This window comes from Aspergillus pseudoviridinutans (assembly GCF_018340605.1).
Source record: "Aspergillus pseudoviridinutans IFM 55266 DNA, scaffold_8, whole genome shotgun sequence".
Taxonomy (NCBI): Eukaryota; Fungi; Ascomycota; class Eurotiomycetes; order Eurotiales; family Aspergillaceae; genus Aspergillus; species Aspergillus pseudoviridinutans.
In genome coordinates, this window is record NW_025091288.1 from 1,088,208 (window position 1) to 1,108,973 (window position 20,766).

The 20,766-nt window shown below is 49.1% G+C and overlaps 7 protein-coding genes across 7 annotated transcripts; 2 read left to right on the forward strand and 5 right to left on the reverse strand.

Annotated features, from left to right (window-relative positions):
- Positions 1-685: 685 nt before the first annotated feature.
- Asppvi_010485 (DNA-protein crosslink repair co-factor UBX5) lies at positions 686-2,349 on the reverse strand (the record flags this gene model as incomplete). The annotated part of the gene is made up of 2 exons (XM_043306329.1): positions 686-1,782; positions 1,863-2,349. 2 exons carry the CDS (start codon positions 2,347-2,349, stop codon positions 686-688), a joined length of 1,584 nt encoding a protein of 527 aa, XP_043162264.1.
- Positions 2,350-3,117: 768 nt separating this feature from the next.
- On the forward strand, positions 3,118-5,140 carry Asppvi_010486 (AAA family ATPase CDC6; the record flags this gene model as incomplete). The annotated part of the gene is made up of 3 exons (XM_043306330.1): positions 3,118-3,169; positions 3,232-3,495; positions 3,543-5,140. 3 exons carry the CDS (start codon positions 3,118-3,120, stop codon positions 5,138-5,140), a joined length of 1,914 nt encoding a protein of 637 aa, XP_043162265.1.
- A 628-nt stretch (positions 5,141-5,768) lies between these two features.
- Positions 5,769-8,651, reverse strand: Asppvi_010487 (GTPase-activating protein RGD2; the record flags this gene model as incomplete). The annotated part of the gene is made up of 5 exons (XM_043306331.1): positions 5,769-6,763; positions 6,820-7,005; positions 7,066-7,161; positions 7,220-8,366; positions 8,424-8,651. The coding sequence occupies 5 exons, from the start codon at positions 8,649-8,651 to the stop codon at positions 5,769-5,771; spliced, it is 2,652 nt and encodes an 883-aa protein (XP_043162266.1).
- A 1,113-nt stretch (positions 8,652-9,764) lies between these two features.
- Positions 9,765-11,649, reverse strand: Asppvi_010488 (amino acid permease GAP1; the record flags this gene model as incomplete). Its single annotated transcript, XM_043306332.1, has 3 exons — positions 9,765-10,827; positions 10,884-11,301; positions 11,376-11,649. The coding sequence occupies 3 exons, from the start codon at positions 11,647-11,649 to the stop codon at positions 9,765-9,767; spliced, it is 1,755 nt and encodes a 584-aa protein (XP_043162267.1).
- Positions 11,650-16,449: 4,800 nt separating this feature from the next.
- Asppvi_010489 (RNA-binding protein LSM5) lies at positions 16,450-17,031 on the reverse strand (the record flags this gene model as incomplete). The annotated part of the gene is made up of 5 exons (XM_043306333.1): positions 16,450-16,488; positions 16,549-16,612; positions 16,729-16,756; positions 16,810-16,848; positions 16,896-17,031. 5 exons carry the CDS (start codon positions 17,029-17,031, stop codon positions 16,450-16,452), a joined length of 306 nt encoding a protein of 101 aa, XP_043162268.1.
- Positions 17,032-18,032: 1,001 nt separating this feature from the next.
- Asppvi_010490 (3'-5' exonuclease) lies at positions 18,033-19,138 on the forward strand (the record flags this gene model as incomplete). Its single annotated transcript, XM_043306334.1, has 2 exons — positions 18,033-18,834; positions 18,891-19,138. The coding sequence occupies 2 exons, from the start codon at positions 18,033-18,035 to the stop codon at positions 19,136-19,138; spliced, it is 1,050 nt and encodes a 349-aa protein (XP_043162269.1).
- A 368-nt stretch (positions 19,139-19,506) lies between these two features.
- pex10 (ubiquitin-protein ligase peroxin 10) lies at positions 19,507-20,643 on the reverse strand (the record flags this gene model as incomplete). The annotated part of the gene is made up of 1 exon (XM_043306335.1): positions 19,507-20,643. The coding sequence occupies one exon, from the start codon at positions 20,641-20,643 to the stop codon at positions 19,507-19,509; it is 1,137 nt and encodes a 378-aa protein (XP_043162270.1).
- Between the last annotated feature and the right edge of the window lie 123 nt (positions 20,644-20,766).

Here is a 20,766-nt window from a genome sequence, read left to right on the forward strand (position 1 = left end):
CAAAGAGGTTGAATGCCTTGAATCCTTGCTTGCCGCCAGCCCTAGATTCAGATATTGCGTAGGACAGAGAAGCTAAACCAGACCCTGAAGATGCCTTAGTCCTGGTTAAGTGAATGTGGGATTTCCCTTGCGTCTCTGGCGGCAACAACAAGACAACAACAACAGAGAAACAGTCCATTGATTGGAGCAGCGTGGGGTTCATTTTGCCAGGCGGTGAGGTCTATCTCCGCACTCATCCTGGACAGATTTGTTAGGCGGTGAACTCATTTTCAGATAACAAGCATATGAAGGTGAATGGATAAGGCTGGACAAGGCAGCTTAGACTACAAGGCACGGCACATTCATCTTGAGATCAAGTGTCATTCCTATGAAGAGGATGGGTCGGAGATCTATAGTGACATCAATGATAAAGATGCAGTCGTCAAAACCACATATCACAGCCCTCAATGTAATAGACCATGGTGAGAGAACAAACCCGCAACATGTGTTCAATAAGATCATGATCATAGCAGAATGGACAAATCCAATCAGCATGAAAGAGAGATAATACATTTATAACGCCAATGTAGAAGCAAGTAGTAGAATAGAAAAGGCCCACTATTTCTATCACCTGCTCAAATGGCCAAATCCCCGTCGCAACGCCTCTAAATTAAGAGTTGGGGAATGTGATGGATCGATCTCGCGTCTATAGGTCTTCAAGGTATCCTATCATGACAGTTCCGTTCTTGAGGCCTGCCTCCTCAATGCTCAAATCGAGCGAGTCGATTAGATTGCGGCCCATTGAATTGAGCTCGAACTCAACCCCTGCCTTTTCCGGTAAAGGGGGGTCAGCTTTGAGCCATTCGTAAATCCTTCTGACAGGATCAGCCAGAGCAAAGCGACGAATGACCCTTCCGGACGGATGGCGAAATTGAATACGCGTAGTAGTAGCAGGATCGGCTGGTGGCTCAGTATGTGACCGGTTATCCGGAATGGACCAGAACAGTGATGATGCTTCTTCCACTGCCTCCTCAGCTAGATCGTCCTCGCCCATAGGGACATCATCAGTAGGAGCGGCCTTGCCTTTGCCCTTGACGTCTTCAGTACTGCGGGTCAAATCGTCCGGATCCTCCACTCTGTTAGTCTGCGCTACCGAGTCTCCCAAGCTATTTCTCATGGCCATCTCCAGCATTTCTTCTTCGGTCATCGTGTCGATGCTCCTCTCCTTCTTTTCGGGTTTTCGCTTCGCGACTGGATTTCGCACGTTATGCTTGAGACTGTAACGGTCAAGGAATTCATGAAGCTGCATGAGAAATTCCGCAGGCTTGACCACGGGCGGCCCGGACCAAACTTTCATTTGCTCGCCCGTCCGAGGATCAACGATGGCTATATGGGGGTAGTTCTCGGAGACATCGCTCGCTTGAAAATAGTATTGAAGATAAGGCGTCGCACGTGAATCATCTTTGGAATACTGCAAAAAAATGAAATGTTCTTTGACGGTTTCCTTGATCCCGGGATCTTTCCATAAGTCCCTGTTCAATACTTGACAGTCGAATATGGACTGGTCCTGAATGTTGACAAGCAACCACTTCTCATTTTCACGACCCTCCTGCCGTGCGAGATCCCAAGGCAACCGCGACATGATGTCAAATGGGGGCCGGTACATCTCTGCTAGCATGTTTTGTTTGCTAGAAGCCTCTGATGCTCCGCCTGTAGCCGCTGCAAGTCTTTCGCGATGCGAGCTCTCATCACCACCTGCCCAAATTTCTGCCGTGTCCCTTTGATTGAATATACCAGGTCGACCTAAAGTACAGAAAACAAAGTTAGAAGGCTGCCGAAGACAGTAGTGGTAGGGACGATGAAGAATTTGTCGGGAAACTGACTGCTCCTTTCCTGGCGCGCACGTAACTGGCCCAAAATACTCGCATGCATGCCACCGTCGTCAAAGTCCGCCTCCGGCCCTACGAGCGTTTCCGTCGTGCGGGCCATAGGAGCTCTCACACCATCCGAAGTATCTCTCCCGTCATGGTACATTTCTTCTTGTAAACGACGGGCCATAGCTTCATCATCCTCAAACGTCAACCCCTGCGGCTGCCGGGCTTGAGGCGCAGAACGTGCTTCGTCGATGGCAATATCATCATCGGAATCAATATGTACGATACCGGAGTTGTCTTCGTATCCAGCAGGGCGCGATGAGCTACGTCCGGTGGCTGATGGAACCGGCTCCTCAGTCAAAGGCGCACCTCCATTCTCAAAATAGAGTTGCATGGCCTGCTCAATATTGAAGTCGGCCAGCTGCAAATACTGAGCCGCCAGCGAAGGGTTCGAGCCGGTGATCTCTGTGAACTGAGCAACCACGTCGCTTTCCATGATGGACGAGTGAAACTGAAGATAATAGAGGCAAGGAAGGGAAGGAGGGCGATGTGAGCGATTTCAGTTTCCAGAGCAGGACGATGTTGCGATTCTCCGTTGAAAGGCAAAGTGATGCAAACAGTTGCAAACCGTAGACTTCGAGATGAATGATGAGCACGGCTCGGACATGCGACGGCGTCTCTTGGAATTACTTAAGAAGAATTTGAATATATGCAGTGGGCTCTGATTCAGAGACGAGTACTTGGCAAGGAGAAAGAAACGCTGATGTGACCAGAACTAGTTTGGAAGCAATGAAACCTCTATAAAGTCTGAAGCATTGAGTTCTTCCCCGTCTTCGATCATCCACTCAACAGTGACGCACTTGCCCGTGGCCGCCGGGCGATCTGATTCTCCGTTGGCGTAAGAGATTCTTGGGTTACCTTACCGTTCGTGTGTAAGGTCGGTATTAATAATGGGTCATATCCTAAATTCCGGCCAAGTTGCCGCGTCTGGTATATACCACGTGACACTCGGCTACTATGCCTTTTCAAGGGCGCTTAGACGCGCGACGCGGTGTCAGTAGGAGACGCGTGAAAGGTGTCGCGTAGAAAAGGAATCATGCCTCTTTTGGTTGAAGCTCCCGTCCCCAATCCTTCAAAGTGGAAACATAGCTGCAGGCACATGGCAAGCGTATATCTATTGGAGGGCCCTTGCACTTACTACATCAACTCTCTTTTAACCCAGCTCTTTCCGAAAATACGAGGTATCATCGAGTGACACCTGGTAATGGCTGTCTCGGTCCTAGGCAAGCGCCATCGAGGTGCCATCGAGACAGAAGGTACGATAGGCAGATAGCCACCTAGTTTGCCTCAAATCATATACTGACAGTCTTGATATCAGCACCAGCCTTGCCGCTGCGTAGTTCCAGCAGGCGCCGTACGCAACCGCCTCGCATCCTCCAGGAAGTCAACGAGCCTTCTGCATCATCAACGCGCCAATTGCGATCACGAACGAGGAATAGCACATACTCGAATCAAGAAAATGACTCTAGCACCCAGATCACGCTTGTCGAGAGCGACAAAATCAAGCATATTGTACGCGTCACTAAGCCCGCGTCTCCCTCGAAGATCGGTCCCGAACCTCAAACTTCAGAAGCGGTCAATGGTAGGCTTATAAGCGGATATATGATGAGTTGGTGCTGACAACAGCAGATGAAAATACAAAACCCATCGAGTTCAAAACTCCTTCAAAGTCCAGATACCGAGACGCCCTGGAATCGCCGCCAATCACCCCGAAGCACAGAGTGCAGGTTGGAGGCAAGTCGATGACTCCGCGCACACCTCGCCAGACATCGAGCCCAACATCTTCTCAAACTATTTATACGACTGCTAGGCAGCTATTCGCGCGAGGGGCAACTTCCGGTCGATTGGTTGGACGGGACGCTGAGCGTGAAAAGCTCACCTCATTTATCCAGGAACGCGTTACCTCAAGGAAGGGCGGTTGTCTGTATGTCAGCGGGCCCCCAGGTACCGGCAAGAGTGCTATGGTCCGAGAGGTATGCAATGAGCTAGAACTCGACACTGTGCAGGTCGCGCATATCAATTGCGCCAGCATGCGGGGACCCCGAGACGTATACTCGAAGCTCATTGAGGATCTCGGTGACGACGGGCAGGTTTTCAGGAAGAGCGACGCGGATAGGCTAAAAGCCATGTTCCTTCCTGACAGGAAACATGACGGTCTGTTCTTGGTCACCTTGGACGAGATCGACCACTTGCTCACCGCGGATGCTGGAGTTCTACAGTCCTTATTCGAATGGTCTCTGAGCAACAAATCGCGTCTCTTACTCGTCGGAATCGCCAATGCGCTTGATCTGACCGATCGCTCGTTGCCACAATTGAAGGCGAAGAACTTGAAGCCTTGCCTACTACCTTTTTTACCTTACAATGCTAGTCAAATCGCGAACGTAATCACTAACCGCCTCCGGTCTTTGCTTCCTCCTGATCAGGATGTGGAACCGAATTTTGTGCCATTTGTCCAGCCTGCAGCTATACAGCTGTGCGCAAAGAAAGTTGCATCCCAGACCGGTGACCTGCGAAAAGCGTTCGAGCTTGTTAAATCTGCCATTGATCTTATTGAACAAGAGACGCTACAAAAGCTGGAGAAGCTGAGCTCGGGTGCTGATAGCGCTTCCAAAACCATCCTGGTTGAAAATAACAACCTCTCATCACCTGCTAGAACTTCGATATCCAAGCACAACCCCACCACAATATATACTATTATTACGGCACCACGCGCAAGCATCGGACATATAGCTCGCATTACTTCATCTGCCTTTGGACAAGGAACCATCCAAAGGCTTCAGGCGCTCAATCTACAACAAAAAGCGGCTCTCTGCTCTCTCCTTGCCTTGGACCGGAAACGGCGCGAGAGCGATATTCCTGGCACACCGTCCAAAACCAAGATGTCTGCCCCTACTATTAAACAGATCTTTGATACTTATTGCACTCTGTGTCGGAAAGACAATATCCTCCATCCCCTGACGGCTACTGAATTCAAGGATGTCATCAGTAATTTGGAGACGTTAGGCCTTGTCGGCGAATTCCAGGGCCGAGGCCGAGGTGGAACGGTTTCTGGCGGCTCTGATGTCAGACGCACTCCCTCAAAGTCGGGCTGTGGGCCGATGACTCCAAGAAAAGGAATGGATGAGCAAGGCCTTGTTTGCTTTGTTTCCCAGAAGGAAATCGAGAGCCAGATTGCTGGCCCGGGAGAAGGCATTCTCAGAAGATTACTCATGGGTGAAGGTCTGTAATCCTATCGCCTTCAGACTCAGGGGCACTGAAGGACATATGCTTTGTTCGGAAACTTTAAGCGTTGGTTTATTAGCATTCTGTATGGGCGTCTAGGATTGTTGGTTGGATCAAAGAATAAGCATAACTCGAGATTTTGGGCTGGGCGCTTCTGTATTAGACACCATACATGGTTACGACAAAGAGTCGATCAAAATCATGATTTTACAAGATAATACTCCGCGGACTTTACGAGTAGAGTATGCCCCGGTGAAAAGGAAAAAAAGATACTATATAACAAGGTTCACAATCGCTCTCGATACACGATTTGAGAGGTGGTTTCGAGGGAAAAAACAGGGAGGATAATGGAAGGAATGACGACAGAAGAGTATCTGGATAGACATGATAAAGATACACGACGAAGTGGGTATGTGTTAAGGGGCAAAAGGGCTGTATTCATGAATACAGAGAACAGTGGAAAAGAAAACAAAGAATCAGAAAGCAATGCCATCGCCAGCTCGACTAACAAGACCTGCCGAAAGCTCGAGCTGTGATGTTCATATGATCTAACAGTCAGCACGGTAAACTCAAGCATCGCTCCAATCTGATCATGACAGCGTTGACAGCATGAGACATCGATGTCCTGGACGTCTAATCATCCATAGGTTTATCCTCCAAGGTGACACCCTTGGGTTCGCCTTCAGCAAGGCTATTCCGCTTGCTGCCCGGTTCTGATTCCGCGCTTGCAACGGTCGGGAAGCTGGATCGGTTGCCGAGACCGGGTTTGCGGTTGAACATAGCACTAGAGCGTGGAATCGAGCTGCGCTTTTCCGGCTCGCCTGGAGCTGTCACATAGCCGGGGGTGGGAGTAGGAGTCGGAGAGCCGTCAGAGTTACCTGCAGGCGGAGGACTAGATGATTCTGAGGCATCGTCTCCGGCGGCAGCAGAGGCTGGGGAATCGCTGGATGTGCCATTAGTGGCGCTATCGTTGGTCTGAATGTTCACGTTGGTGAATTGCTCTGTCGTGGTGGGAGATTGAGCGTTGGCCGGGACCTCCAAACTGCTCCTCGTGGCTGCTCTCCTTTCGGTCGGGCTGGTGACGTGGATTGGAAACCGTCCAGCCTCCGAAGCACCACTGGAGCGGTCCCGCCGATGCTTGCGCGGAGGAGCTGGGCTATTGGCACGACTGCGGTCTACTATAGCACGGTTCCTTGCCTCCATTGCAGCGCGGCGGTTGCTCTCATCTGTGCTAATGGCACGTGGGCGATTGGATGTTGAGCCTAATCCAAGCACGCTCGATTGACGTTTCAGCTCGCCGAAGATAGCATCCTTGTGAGCGAAGAGGTCACGAATAAGACGGTAGTTATGACGTTCATTCATCGTAAGGCTGCTCTCAACACGAGGGCGGAGGATGCAAGGAGCCAGTGTTTGCGCCAATGCGGAGATATATGCCTCGTCGGCAGATGTTAGGTCTATAAGTCGCGTGAAATGGGTCATGATGGCGTCAAGCGTAGCAATGTTGTTGAGACGAAGCTGACCAAGGGTGCTTTGCAGAACTTTGATCCGTCCGTCTTCCGTCGTCTCATGAGCGGTAGTTGAATAAATAGTCTTGACAATCTCATATACTTGCGAAGAAACAAGCGAATCTAGTAAGAAATTAGCTCAATGAACTAGAACCCCTCCACCATTTCTTGATACGAACCTGGTAGTTCAAGAAGGTACAATTTCAACACGCTCGCGACAATGGGGATATCGTATTTCTGAAGTATTTCGTTGTAGTCCACTTTGCTGTCATTCAATGCATTGCGAAGGTGATGGGTTGCGGCCAAAGGAACATCGTATAGCCAGATCGCACGGCGTGCCTCATCACCTTCAAGTTCAGGATAGTCTGAGAAGACCGGTTAGCTCAAATGCACTTGGGTAGGCGAAAGGGGTATCGTTGGCTTACGGTTGTCCAAGTACGTCAGTAGAGTCGTCACAAGAATTGGAACTCTTTTTCGATCAGCTCGAGCTCTAGCTTCTAGATCGACCCCGAAATTTTGTTCTGCAACAGTGAGAAACCGCAGTGCACACAATATAAGGCTATCAGGATGTAACCATACCTTCGACTGATCCGTAATAATTCTCATAGGCTTGAACACGCGGCACAAAACCGCCCGTACGGTAATTTTCCAGTAGATAGCGTAAATCTCCCAGAGGCTGAATTGTCTCTTGATAGAGCATCATGTGATCGACAGTGCTTTGCAAGTTGGGAATGACGTTGCTGATGGCACCCGAGAAGTCGAGAACGACCGCCTTGATCGCTTTGAGACGATCCAACTCACACTGCTCCATGAAGCGGAGATTTTCTACAATTTCTTCTTCAAGCTTACATCTGATCTGATCCAGTTTCCGCACAGCGGCTCTGTACCGTTCATCGGCTTCGCGGGCCTCCCTTCGTAGCTTGTCAGCTGGAGTCTCGTTCGGGTATGGGTTGTTGAGAGGATTCCAGCCCGCGAGCATCTCTGATACGGAAGCAATCGGTGATTCACTGCCGTCTTCACTGGACGCAATCGAGGTCACGCGCATCAGAGGCTTCTTTTTCTCGGGAATTCCGGTGATTTGAAACACTTTTGGGCGCCATTGATAGTTCATCTTGGAACTGTTGGCGAAAGTGCTGCCTATATTGCCCACCAGGCGGAGAACCCCATTATCGACAAGATCCTGACCGATTCTCTCGGCATAACTGATGCTGGTTCCATTCATGTATTTTTGGATATACTCCACGATATCAGCACCGTTGGATGTATTCTGATAAGTCCCAATGATAGGCACTTTGACCTCCCCGATCTTGATATTATCAAGCATGTGTATCAGGAGCTTCTTGAGGTCCTCGGGGGCGTAGACTCGATCTCCCAGCTCGATCGACTCCTCCTCCTCTGTTTGTTCTTCCGGCAGAACTATTTTGGGGGTCGCCTTGGCCTTGGGGCTGGTCTCAGGGCCCTGGAAAGCCAATTTATTTTCTTCTTCCAGATCCTCTACTACCCGGCACTTGTTGAAGTAGTGGCTCCGTAGCTTCTTGGTGAGTTCCACCTGCTTGGTATGCTCCTTGATCCGGGCCTGAAGATCATCATGGGAGCTCTGAATTCGAGCCTCGTGCTGGTCACACCATCGTCTGAAGGGGGAAACGACGAGTTCACGGATGTTCGACGCAATCTTCTGATGGTTTTTGGAGGCCTCGATCATTTCGGAGCGAACACCTTCATACGCCTGAAACAGACACGATTAGCAAGTGAGCTTCCCCGGAAAGGGCGAAGAACAACTCACCTTTCTCACGCTAGCCCCATCGTCTTTCGCAAACCCTGCTGTCATGCGATCCACGTTGGGCGCGATTTCCCCTAGCTTGAGACCATACTGCTCCTCCGCATCCGCTCGCAAGCTCGCAATGGTGAGAATCTGCCTGTTTTCAACGACGCCCTGCTGGAGTTTCCCATACAGCACTCCAAGTCCGGTAGCGTAGTCCGGTGTCCAAAATGAATCCGCGAAACTAGGCATTTTTCGTTCCCAAGGCGCCCACTGCAGCTCTTGTCCGGATAGCTTGTGGCAATATTATCAACCGAGATTAGAGCGACTGCCGCGCGGGGTATCTCGAGGTAGACGGAAGGCCGAAGGAAAGAATGACTTGTGCCGTGCGCAAAAGCTCCACCCAACCACACGCTGAGATACTCTCCAGATCGCTTCGAGAGCAGAAAGGACTAATCAAAATGCGAAAAGGGGTAGTGAGTGACCAGCCTCGTCCGAACAGTTTCTTTTTATCGCACTTGTAAATCCCAGGGTAGAACAAATCGGCTGCGAGCAAGCATGGGCTTGAGGAGAATGTATATGAGAGCGCCTAAAGATCGACCAGAGCGGTCGTTTAGCAGGAGTAAAGAGCTGGACGAAAGCGAAAAAGAACGTTGATAACGAAATTGAGGTTAAAGAAAGTCCAATTGTACAAACCGTCCTCTKAAGCGCGACGATAACAGCAACATGGAGTGGACAACAATACAGAGATTAATGAGTTTGTCTCGCTGGCCGAGAACCTGAAAAGAGTCTGGGTTGGTCGTTTGGACTGCCGCCATGTAATTAAGCTACGGTAAAATTACGCGTTTGGGCTCCAGCCGCCACGTTGTTTGTCCTCCAACCTCTGGACCTTGGCTGAAGTCTCTATTTTTGGGTATGTTAGAGAGGTACGTTGGCTTGGCAGGTCGAAAGATTACGAGTCTTACCACGGTGGGAGAACATCTGTGGCTGATATGATACAAAACTTACAGCACGCGGTAATAGCCACTGACCTTAGCGGTTTTCTTCCCAGTAAAGCCATTACGAGGCATTTATAATATAGCCTTAGGCAGAAACATCGTCGGGCCTAACAATGTGGACTCATGCTGGCTGTGATACGGATTGGACAAGATATCTAGGTTTGCATGATTCAGTAATAATTCCCTGATGATTGGATTGATCTGCCATATCGGACTCGAATTCCCGATACACAGTCATGAATTGAGGCTGTCAAAGCCGAGATAGAGTGACATCGTGAATGTACAGAAGCAGAAATGAAAATAAAAAAAGCGCAAGAACGTCACGCGTGCCTCAGAGAAGAGAGCTTCTATGAATTACACATCGTCTCTAGCAGAAGAGCTTATAGACCTTCTTCCATAGAGGCCAAGCGGCCTGTTCAGCACGTTCCTCCTCAATCAGATGCTGAATATCCAACTCCCGACGACCAGTGTGCAAGTCCATATCTTTAGCACGCAGGAAGGACGTCTTGTAATAGAACTTGTAACCCACGTAGAAAATAAGAACAACAGGCGCGGCGAGGTAGACGGAAAACCAGCTCTCAACCAGCGCTCCTGTAGTCATGTCGCTGTAACCGATAGGTGCAAAGCCAACCCAGAACTGGGCAACGAGCACAAGACAATTGAAGATAAACCCAATCCAGGAGCCGATAACACCCGCCTGAGATTGGAAAGCGAGTTCGTTCAAGCTGTGGCCCTGAGCTTTCCAGGCACTGCGGAAGCGGATGTGGGAGAAACAAACAGAGCCCCAGGTGAAGATGGACGAAAGACCTGAGATAGCCATCATCCACATGAATGCATCACCCTGCTTGTTAGATGCGGAGAGAAATCCGAGCAAGCCAAAGGCCGATGCGACAAGGATGGCAAAAAGGGGACGCCCCTGACGATCGATGTATGCGAGGAATTGAGGGGCTTGCCTCTGTTCGGCCAGAGCCGCGAGGGTACGCGAGGAGCCGTAAACCGAGGAATTACCAACGGACAAGACGGCAATCATGATGACGACGTTCATAACGGAGTCAAGACCCGAAATTCCGGCGTTCTTGATCGCAATGACGAACGGGGAAGCTTTGGCATCCGCGCTCGACGAGCCGCCCAAGAGCCGGTCGTCGTCGTACGGAACGAGCAGGCCAACCAGAGTGAGCGACACGATGTAGAACAGACAGATACGCCAGAAAACCTGCTTGACGGCAGTTGGAAGGGACTTGCGAGGATTCGCAGTCTCAGCCGCAGCAAGACCGACCAACTCAGTACCAGCGAACGCAAATGCAGCATTGACGAAGACACTGCAGAGGCCTTTGAAACCATTATGGAAGGCACCCGGCGAGTGCCAGTATTTTCCACCGATATAGCCACCCTTGGGGCCTCCACCGCAGTTCAAAATGATACCAAGTATACTATTTTTGTTAGTCACATCGGGCACAGCTCGACCGGGATGTTGCGGACTACTCACATGAAACCAATGACCGCAATGACCTTGACGAGCGAGAAGACAAACTCGGCCTCACCATAACCCTTGACACCGAACAGGTTGATTGACACGATGACAACCCAGAATATGGCTACCCAAGCGGCATTCGAGATGCTCGACTCCCAGTAATCAACAGTTATAGACGCAGCGACAATTTCCAGGGGCAAGACTATCAGCCATTGGAGAGCATAGTTCCAGCCCATAGCGAAGCCCCAAGCAGGATCGATAAATCGGGTTGAGTAGTGCGCGAAAGAACCGGCCACGGGAAACAGCACAGCCATTTCACCCAGCGCATGCACAGTGCAGTAAAGCATGCAACCGATCAAGGCATAAGCAATCAGCACAGACGCCGGACCACCGGTGGCCAAAACCTTTCCAGAACCGACAAAAAGACCAGTACCTGTGAAAAGACTACATTAGCAACAATCATCAAAAATCAAAGCGATGTGCGGGATTTCGAGCGCCAGCCCATACCAATGGAACCGCCAATGGCAATCATCTGCAGATGACGATTCTTCAGACTGCGTTGCAGAGGAGAGCTTGCGGTCTTCTGCGCAGCCTGTTCGAGGTCAAAGGTCCCGCCATTTGATCCGGTGGTGTGCGCCGTAACATGCGCGTTAGGGTCCCTCTTGAAGCTGTCCCATATCCGCTGGCCCACGCTTCCTTTGGTAGTCTCTGTTTCACCGTAGATTGGGGGAGGATCGGACACCATAGGCTCCGCCTTATGTTCAATAGAGTCTTTCTCCATGATTGTGTAGTCGTTAATGAAGCGAAGCTAAATGTAACATGAAGGGGTAGGATAAAGTGAAAAGAAGTGAGGTGAATAGATCGATACAAGTTGGAGACTGGGAGTGTACTGTCTGGGGGTCAATGAGACAGACTATTTAGTCTGAGTGAATGATGAGGGAGAGGCAGATGGGTCGGTATAAATAATTGGAAAAGAGGGCAGTCTATGGGATGATCACATTCTCACTAGGTTATGTAGACTAGTCCCAAAGACAATAATCATTTTGCCTCTTTAGTGTCAAGATGCGAAGGACGCTTTCACAGCAAAGGAAAGGTCCCCTCACCCAGGCGCCACACAGATAGATAGATATCAAGAGCCAGGATTTCTGTGGTTGGGCTTACTGGCCGACTTACGCTTTGGCGTTCTTCCCTAGGTCGGGGGAAGTTAAAAAAGGTGAAATTGACCGGGCCTGGGGTAGACTAGACCCAATTAGACTTTTGCTTTTGGAGGTTTATTATTTATGATTTTGGTTATTATTTATGATGACCCTCGATTTTTGCCTTCGCTCCTTGATAAGTTTGAATTATTATTACTCAGTGAACTTACTGAACTGACTGCGGGAATAATGACAGACCACGAGCCATTTCAACTCAAAATTAGACCAGCCGTGTCTTGCATCAAGCTAGTAAGATAATAATAATAATAATCATGATAATGATGGAGAATTCGTTAAATATCCTATCGTCTTGGTTAGAATCTTAGACTAACCCGAGGACCTAGCCAAAAAGCATCTGTTATCCTCCACCCATCTGTACGATATCCAAAGTAGACCAACGCCATTCCAATCCGGTGATTCCAGGGAAGTAGGGAAAAAGGGGCATAGAAAAGGGAGAGAACAGCATGATTGCATGATTCCATGCACACAAGAAAAATAACATCGAATTAAATATAAGAGGGTGCCATGCAATACAACGTCTTCTGCCTAGGTAGCAGGTTGGGTTCAGCTTCCATCTATCTAGAGTTCTAGATAGTCGCTTGATTTAACAGAGGTTCCACATGGAGTTAGTGGATCCGCACTACCGCTTCAGGTTAGAGAGCCTATGGGGGCACCGGCCAGTGGCCAGCAGCCTTGGAGTTGGGGTTGAGCAAGTTTCTTGGTATCATATCTCCTGCGAGCCGCGACCGCAGACAACCTGACACTTGAGCAGTTTAGCTGCTCGTGGTGTCTCTGGGGATTGGTGAGGATCCATCCTTTTGTGGAGTCGAAACCACCGACTTGCTAAGTTGCTCCAGAGACTCCATACTTATCTATGCATAACCACAGATACCTAGCTATCTAACAGCTCTATGACAAGGACACTTATCATGACATTGGTAATGGACTGTTGTAACCACTAATCTGGACGACAGAGTCGATATTCCGTTTGCAGAGATGAGATTCCTATACCAAGGAAACCGCAGACCGCCAAGGACAAGAATACTACCTCAATATTTCTTCGCTTATATTGGTCTCTACATGGCGAATGACCCCGGGACGAATGGTCGATTGCCAACACAATAGGCTGTCTCGATTCCCTACCTGACTCTGCCATTCGCTGGGATGGTGGCGAAATCGCTCGTGATTTGTGAATCATGAGTCCATGGTTGATGAGAGCGATAAGGTACGAATTCCTTGGCCTCCTGCCCTTCTGGAGGCTGGAGCAGAAAAGGAGGGTGGGGCTCACCGGACGAGCCGTCGTCGCTTTGAGAGGATGAAACCCGTTAGTCCTCATTAGGGATTAGTCTCCGCACCACTTCTTTCACGCGATATCCTCCAGTAGCCAATCAAAAAATTCCATTGGCAGTCTCGTAGATAACACATTTCTCTGCTTAGTCTTGCCTAGGCATTATTCCGTACATCTGAGGCCTACAGAGCCATGGTAAGCTCATGATCCTGATATGCACGGGACTGAAGGCCAAAAACCAGGCAGATAAGGAATTGTCGTGTTTAGACGTTTTCTAGCATACTCAGGTGATGTCGCTACTTTCCTTCTGGAAGGTCGAGGGAAGAAAGGCTGATAACTTGACAGTGCTTACTTCCCGAAAACCATATTCTTGACCATGTAACTGGCTGGCTGTTACCATAATCAGACAGGTCTTAGAGCCATGGCGCTACACCTGGAGAGCTTCCTACTCGTCTGTCTCAACCGTGTTAGGGGATCTCCAGATGCACGGAAACGCAGTAGAATCCTTGAAGTGGCAGGCGCAGATGCCATCGTCCTCACTGGCGCTTGAGCTCTAGGCCCAATCTGGCACGTAATCAATGTGTTTCTGATCTTCGGTTACCTTCCTCAGAAGTTCTGAAGGCGAGGGCTTCAACGCCTTCAGTTCAGGTACAATCGAGGGTCCAGGAAGCCTAAATGGCAGGAATAGTGATACTTTCAGTAGCACTGTTCTATCGAATGGTACCTACCAAGAGAGGATCGCTTCGGAATCCGTCGGCATCTTTGCATTACAGCCTGTTGCCCAAATCTTTTTTATGCATCCCAGGTCACTATGCCCTATCAGCACCTTACGACTCACGAATAGGTACGGATAGATAGTACGGTTGAAACTGATGCTAGGATAGTTTATTCTCCTCAGCCACTAACTGGGCATTTGGCCTCATTACCATCTATGGGATTATTGATCACGCATATGCTGGTGAGTATGGACCGAGGCACGGAGTACTACACAAGCAGACAAGGGCTTTTTCCTCCCTCAGGCAAGCCTTCCTGAGTGCTTTGGCTGCTCACCACTGATTCGCCTCAAAGTATCCTCCTAAATAATACGCTGAATAAAGTCATTTCTTACCTTTCGATTCGATGGTCTATGGTGCCCTACTTTGGTTCAAAATTTCTTTAAAGAACTCTCCTTGTCCGCCAGTGCCATGATCGTAACTCAAAATTCTTCTTTGGGTGGCAGGCAAATTCATTATTGTACACCCGTAGGACTGAAGGAATTACCAAGCCTTAGTGGCTGACTCCGTCGGCGCCGAAGTCAATTCCCTGCTGACGAGGATGGTTGATGAACCGGCTACCGTAACATCGCGCGCAGATGGCGTGGCCATTAGCCTTTGGGGCGCTTCTGGATTCCAGAGAAGAACAAAAGTTAGCTCCACGCCTCAAGTTTCCAGAATCCAGTTTTCCCTCGCCATCAGCAGGGTATTTTGAACTTCTGACATTTTGTTTTTGAACAGGATGAGGTGAGAAACTTAATTCACGTGACGAGATTAATATGTTGTATGGCTCTCATTGAGAGCAGTATATTATAAGACTTCTCAAAAGGGACACAGGATCCTCGTGGCATCAAAAAAGCCAATAATGTTACACAAATGTCGTGGTTTTCTGCACGGGCCAACCTAATAGTGAGATGCTATATTGACACCAAAATTGAATTTCTATTACTGAATTGAGTGACACAGACTGCCGATAAGATGTGTAGAGATCGTAGTTGAAACGCAATGATTTGGGATTGGACGCACGACCGGGACTCGACCGGCAACGGGCATCAATCGCCTGCCCAAAACAAGTTCAACCGACCAAAATCGCGCAACGATATATCCCTGTCTCCAATGATATGACCCTTAATGTCATATGATGGCGTATTGCTGCCTCCCGTCCCCTTGTCGTTCCTCCCCTTAACTTTGGATCAATGATTGGAGTACGAATAATAGGTGGGAGTCGTCTCATAAACCGCTCTTTTGACCCTCCTGATATGCTTGGATGTTGCCGCTTCGCCCCCGTCTGGCGGTGCAAACGCGGGGAATAGCGGAACCTGTTATGTAACAGATTCCACTCTGTGATCTGGGGAAATATCTGGGGCAGAGAACCGAGCACAGCAATGCTCACCGGCTGAAATGAGTGAAATCACTCCAATAATTTCGTCCAACCGCGTGTTTGCGCGAAGTTCAAGAAAGATTCCGCCGCCAACCGACTACGAGCGATCGAAGAAGCGGATGGAGCCTCCCCAAATATCCGCGAGCGATTACCCCGTACTGACGACACGATGGGTATTCGAGGAAACGCTATTCGTCGGACTGCCTTTGGAGCCATCAAATCTGTACCTTTTACCCCATACTCCACAAACCATGATTTACCTCAAGAAGAATACGTGGAAGAGTTACCCCAGGTTTTCCGCAACTTAGCGACTAGTGTTCCCCATTCTCATCGATGTCAATCATGCGGGCAAGTCTCCGCTTGTTGAAGGGTCAACAGCTTCAGACGGTCATGGTTTCCTCCAGGGTGGATCTTGCAGTGACTAACGAAAATAGCTCAATTGGATGTCATGATAGTCATAGGCTTCAGCCATACCTCTGGCACTGTCTAGACTCCTGATCAAAGAGCTTGAAGACCAGAAATTGACTTTCCCTAACACTTAGAAAGCTTCCCGCCGCACTCACAGCTGTTCCCCTCACGTCTTGCTGAGAATGCCAAGTCAATCACCTTCGTATGGGAGTGCCCGTCTCTCTTCCATCTCGTCACACATTGATTGTACTGGTTCTGTACCATCCGTCAAAACTATCTCTTTTTCTACTCAGTATTCTCGCGGAGTCTTGCAACCGTGGACTGTACCCAGGCTGGTTCCCAAGATCTTCGGCGGTATCAGCGTTGCTTCTCAAGCTCGGCGAACATGCCTATGCAAAGTCGCATTGGGATGAACCGAGTGAGAATACAGTGAGACTGCAACTGTGCACAACGGAACGCTTTTGCTATTCAGGTGAAGTCCTATGCAGTATCATTGTGACAGTCGTTTGCAAGCCATGTTCATCACGCTGATCAAAGAAAACTGGAAATCATAAAATCAGGAGCTGCCAACTGGTCCCTCGCCACCAGGGATTAACTGAAAAAGAACGTCAGAATCGTGCGATCGAGGGGAAGAGAGGGACTTTGGCGTCCATACCATGCAGATATTGTTCCCGTTTAGCAGGATCTTAGGGAGCTTGACCTGTGCACCAGAGTAATCGCTACATTATGTTAACGCTTACACCATCATTGAAACGCTGAAATAAGACAGGAGGCATCCTGGGAAGGCTGGCGGGCATATGAGGCCAGCATGGCAAGAATGAGGGCGTCCACCTACAATTCAGTCACATCTTCCAGAACCATATCTGCAACAAATCAGTACCTATTAGGAATCTCACAGATACTCGAGATGACTTACTGACGTAGTCGTCGAATCCAAGTAATGTGCCGGAGAATTCTTTATTTTGTCAGTACATAGTCGTCGCAGCCACTGTAGTCACATACCTTTGTCGCCCTTCATGATGACCCAGATTCTCGATCCCACACACTTATCGATCAATTCTGCCAACCTGTTAATCACACAAGTCAATGTATACGCGTGGTTATGAAGATTACCCAAAGGAAGGAGTTGGGACGCCATTGTGCTCGAAGTGTTCTATAGTCAGAATCTAGCGCACTATGCTCACAGCTGCGCCCTTAACACTTAGAAGTCCACGTTCAATAGTAAAGAGAGTATTTAGTATCAAGTGTTATGCGTCATATAGAAAATGAAGCCTCAAGCGGATCTTTGAGCATTCCGCAGACGATCTTGGAGGGCGAGGGAGCATGTTTATCCGTTCCGAACTTCAGCCCAATCACATCTATCACCGATCCTTCTCCGCTCATCCTCCGATCTGATACATCTACCTAGGTATGATCTATACAAACCATGCCACTGAATACATACGCATGAAAAAATCGACTGTCTGGTTAACTACTACAGTGAGCACTGGAGAGAGTATTTGCCTGATGATCAGCCAGCTCATGCGCGATACCGTGTAAATCGCTCACAAGGGTCATGTTACTTCGCTCCTCTCCTCGAGTAAAGCAAGTCGGACCACCCCGAGTATCGTGTCGAGAGCTCGGGTCACGGCTTTGCTGACTGGTGTACATTCGCCCGGCGCATAATCAGCGTATGGACTACCATGATCTAACTAGTCCTAGCATTCAGGTACATTACCAGCAGATAAGTGCAGCATGATATCCCCCACACGCCTGCGTGGAACGTGCTTTCCAAGAAGGCTCGGGACACCAGACCTCAAGTTTCCAACTTGCATATCCAGATGCTGGACTGCATCTCGGGATTCCAAAACAGACACTTGGCTCTTAAGCCTAAAAAGGCACCTCGGCCTCCCTAGTATATGTCTCGACTTGACCCTGCAGTCACGGCAAACGCATCTAGCCACTTCTTCTAGGGCTGTTGCCAAGAAGTATAATGGATTGCAGTACGACTTGAACTTCTCACATTGGTTCACTGGGCTTTGGCATGGAAAGCAAAGCTACGTACGAAGACATGCATTTTCGACGCTCGCTAGGGAAACTGCGGGAGATCAAAAGTTTCCTTCCACACGGCCTGACCAATTTGGACCGAGAAGGCTAAACATGGACTTCTGTGTCGAACACTCAAGACGCTCGTTTAGCAAGGCCCCCATAACGCAATCAATCGCTGGTCCTTCCAACCAAGAAGGTAGTTCAGATCATATCGGCCAATGCCAGTCGGACAGCAGGGCAGATGTCTCCTGGAGCATCAAGTCTGAAGACGAAACACGGACCGAGACAGCCGTAAGCGAGAAGTTCCTGATTACGCGACAGCCTCTTGCTTTAACCATTCCTCCGGGCCCCAAGTTCTGGAGCCACCGGCTGCGTAAGGCCCCAGACGGGAAAGACATCATCGTGCACTATTGCAAGTCCCTTAAAAAGACTGAGGAAGTAGCAAAATACTTCTTGAATGATGATGTAATAGGCTTTGACATGGAATGGAAACCGCAGTCAAGCAAATCTGCCAGCGTTCAAAGTAACGTCTCGTTGATACAGATTGCAAATGCGGAGCGAATTGCCCTCTTTCAAATCGCGCTGTTCAAACCTGCGAGAACACCGGAAGACTTTATTTCTCCTTCTCTACAGAGGATTCTTGAATCACCAAAAATTACGAAGGCTGGAGTAGCGATAAAGGCGGACTGTACGCGCCTAAAGAATTTTCTCGGTATCAACGCTCGTGGGATTTTCGAACTCAGTCACCTGTACAAGTTGGTCAAGTACTGCCAGTCAAATCCAGCTCTCATCAACAGAAGACCTGTCAATCTAAGCGAGCAGGTCGAAGAGCACTTCGGTCTACCTCTAGCAAAGGATGATGACGTTCGATGCGGCGATTGGACCACTGCACTAAACTACCGTCAAGTTCAGTGTGAGTCCCTCTTGAACCTCATTATGTGTCAAGAGTATTAACGGCTCTCTCTATAGATGCTGCAACCGACTCGTATGCATGTCTGTGTCTTTTCAATACTATGGACGCCAAGCGCAGGGCCTTAACTCCGATGCCTCCTTTACCAGCACATGCTGAGCTGGATCAGCCGATTCGCCTAGTAGAAGACCTTGATGTTGAAACAACCAACAACGAACCGGTTGAACGTCAGGTCATCGAGCCGGTAGTGTGTCTTGAGACCGAGGATGATGCTCCCAAAATAACACCGTCGGCACGCACCATGTGAATTTCTGAAGTCCGGAGTTCGACATTATTTCTGCTAGTTTGTTGATATGACTCCTGTTGCAAGAAATACCCTTGTGTAGCACTCGGCGTCATTTCATTATAAAAACTGCGTTGCCAGTTTTCCGACCATCTTTTACCAAGTCAAGCAAGCCATGTAAATGCAAATGAGCGAGACTTTTGCAAGTGTCATTGATTTCGTTCTGAATCGAAATGTTGAGTTTATTCAAACAACAAAACTAGCAGTGGGTATATGTCACAAACTGGTCAACCCGTCAACCTGCCAAGAAGCCATAATATCAAGGCTGGATGAGGTTGCGGGCGGATTGGAACCGTGCACCGAACATTGGTGTGCTCATAATGAATATACATTTAGCCCCTCAGCGGCAGGACCTTAGATGGTATTACCTCTTGTCGACAGAGTGGACACTCGGGCTTCTCGCGTACCCAATCGCGAATACACGTCCAACAGAAGACATGTCCACACGTTGTGACACTGGGATCTTTGTACAGTTCCAGACAAAGCGTGCACTTGCTCTGTTGCCCTGAAGGAATCCACGGAATGACATTCGAGTCTTCTGCAAGATCATATCGAGCTGCAGAAGCAGGAAGAAGCGGGAGGCTGTAAGGATTTTGAATGGAGCGGATCAAGGAGTCATCTTGAGGCTTGGAACCGGGCACTTCGGCCTCAATACCCTCTCCCTCTTGTTGCATACTAAGACCGAGTTTTCGAATATGCAGAATGCCTTGTACCGCGATCTGAAGGACAAGCAAAACTCCCAAGACCTCATACCCTACTCTCTGTTCATTTTCCTCGAGTTTCTTCGTGAACACGTAGCGCAGTCCCCAGAAGCGTTTTGACAAATGGTAATAGGAGCCAGTAAAATAAAAGGTTGCTATACTTAGGGCGTAAATAGGTGAAAGCGAGGTGATCGAGTCGAGATGCTCCAGAATGTATTTCTGGACTCGAAGTGCGGTGAAGAACGACTGCTTCTTCGAAGCATTTTTCTTGGTAAATCTCAATTCTTCTGCTTTCTGCTGCGCTTTGAGTTGTTGCCGGGCGATGCTACGCTCCAATTTCGCGCGTAGTCGCTGGCGAAACCCGGGGAGAATCCGCTGAAGCGCCCACGGTACAAGGATGCTACTCAGAATATAGCCCGCTCTTCGGTGAAGCGTGGGAAGCTGCAGTGTATCATCTTCCAGCTGCACGAGATCGCAATACTCCTCCCCCAGAGTCCGATTGCCGACTAATGTTGTTAGTGAGAAGTATAGAATTTCGGTCAGGTGTTTGATCGCATCCGAGTGGATATGAGCAAAGCGTGCGCCACGGAGAGAACGGATGATAGCTTGTGCCTGGGTGACCAGACTAGAAGTTAGGAAAACGTCCTTTTCGTGGGAGCGAATAATATCCGGTGACGTTGCAAAGGGGTAGAAATGCGCTGAGGAGCTGAAAGCCGGCGGAGATGATGTGGGAGTAGTTAAGGAGAGTTGGAGATCTTCGTCTGCCATGCTGACGCCTGAAAGTTGTCAAGAAGATGCAAGCAACAAAATAATCACGGTAAGGAGTCAATTAGGGAAGTAACATCGTTATCTTCTGGAAATTGTGCTTCATCTCTTCCCTATGAAGTGGAG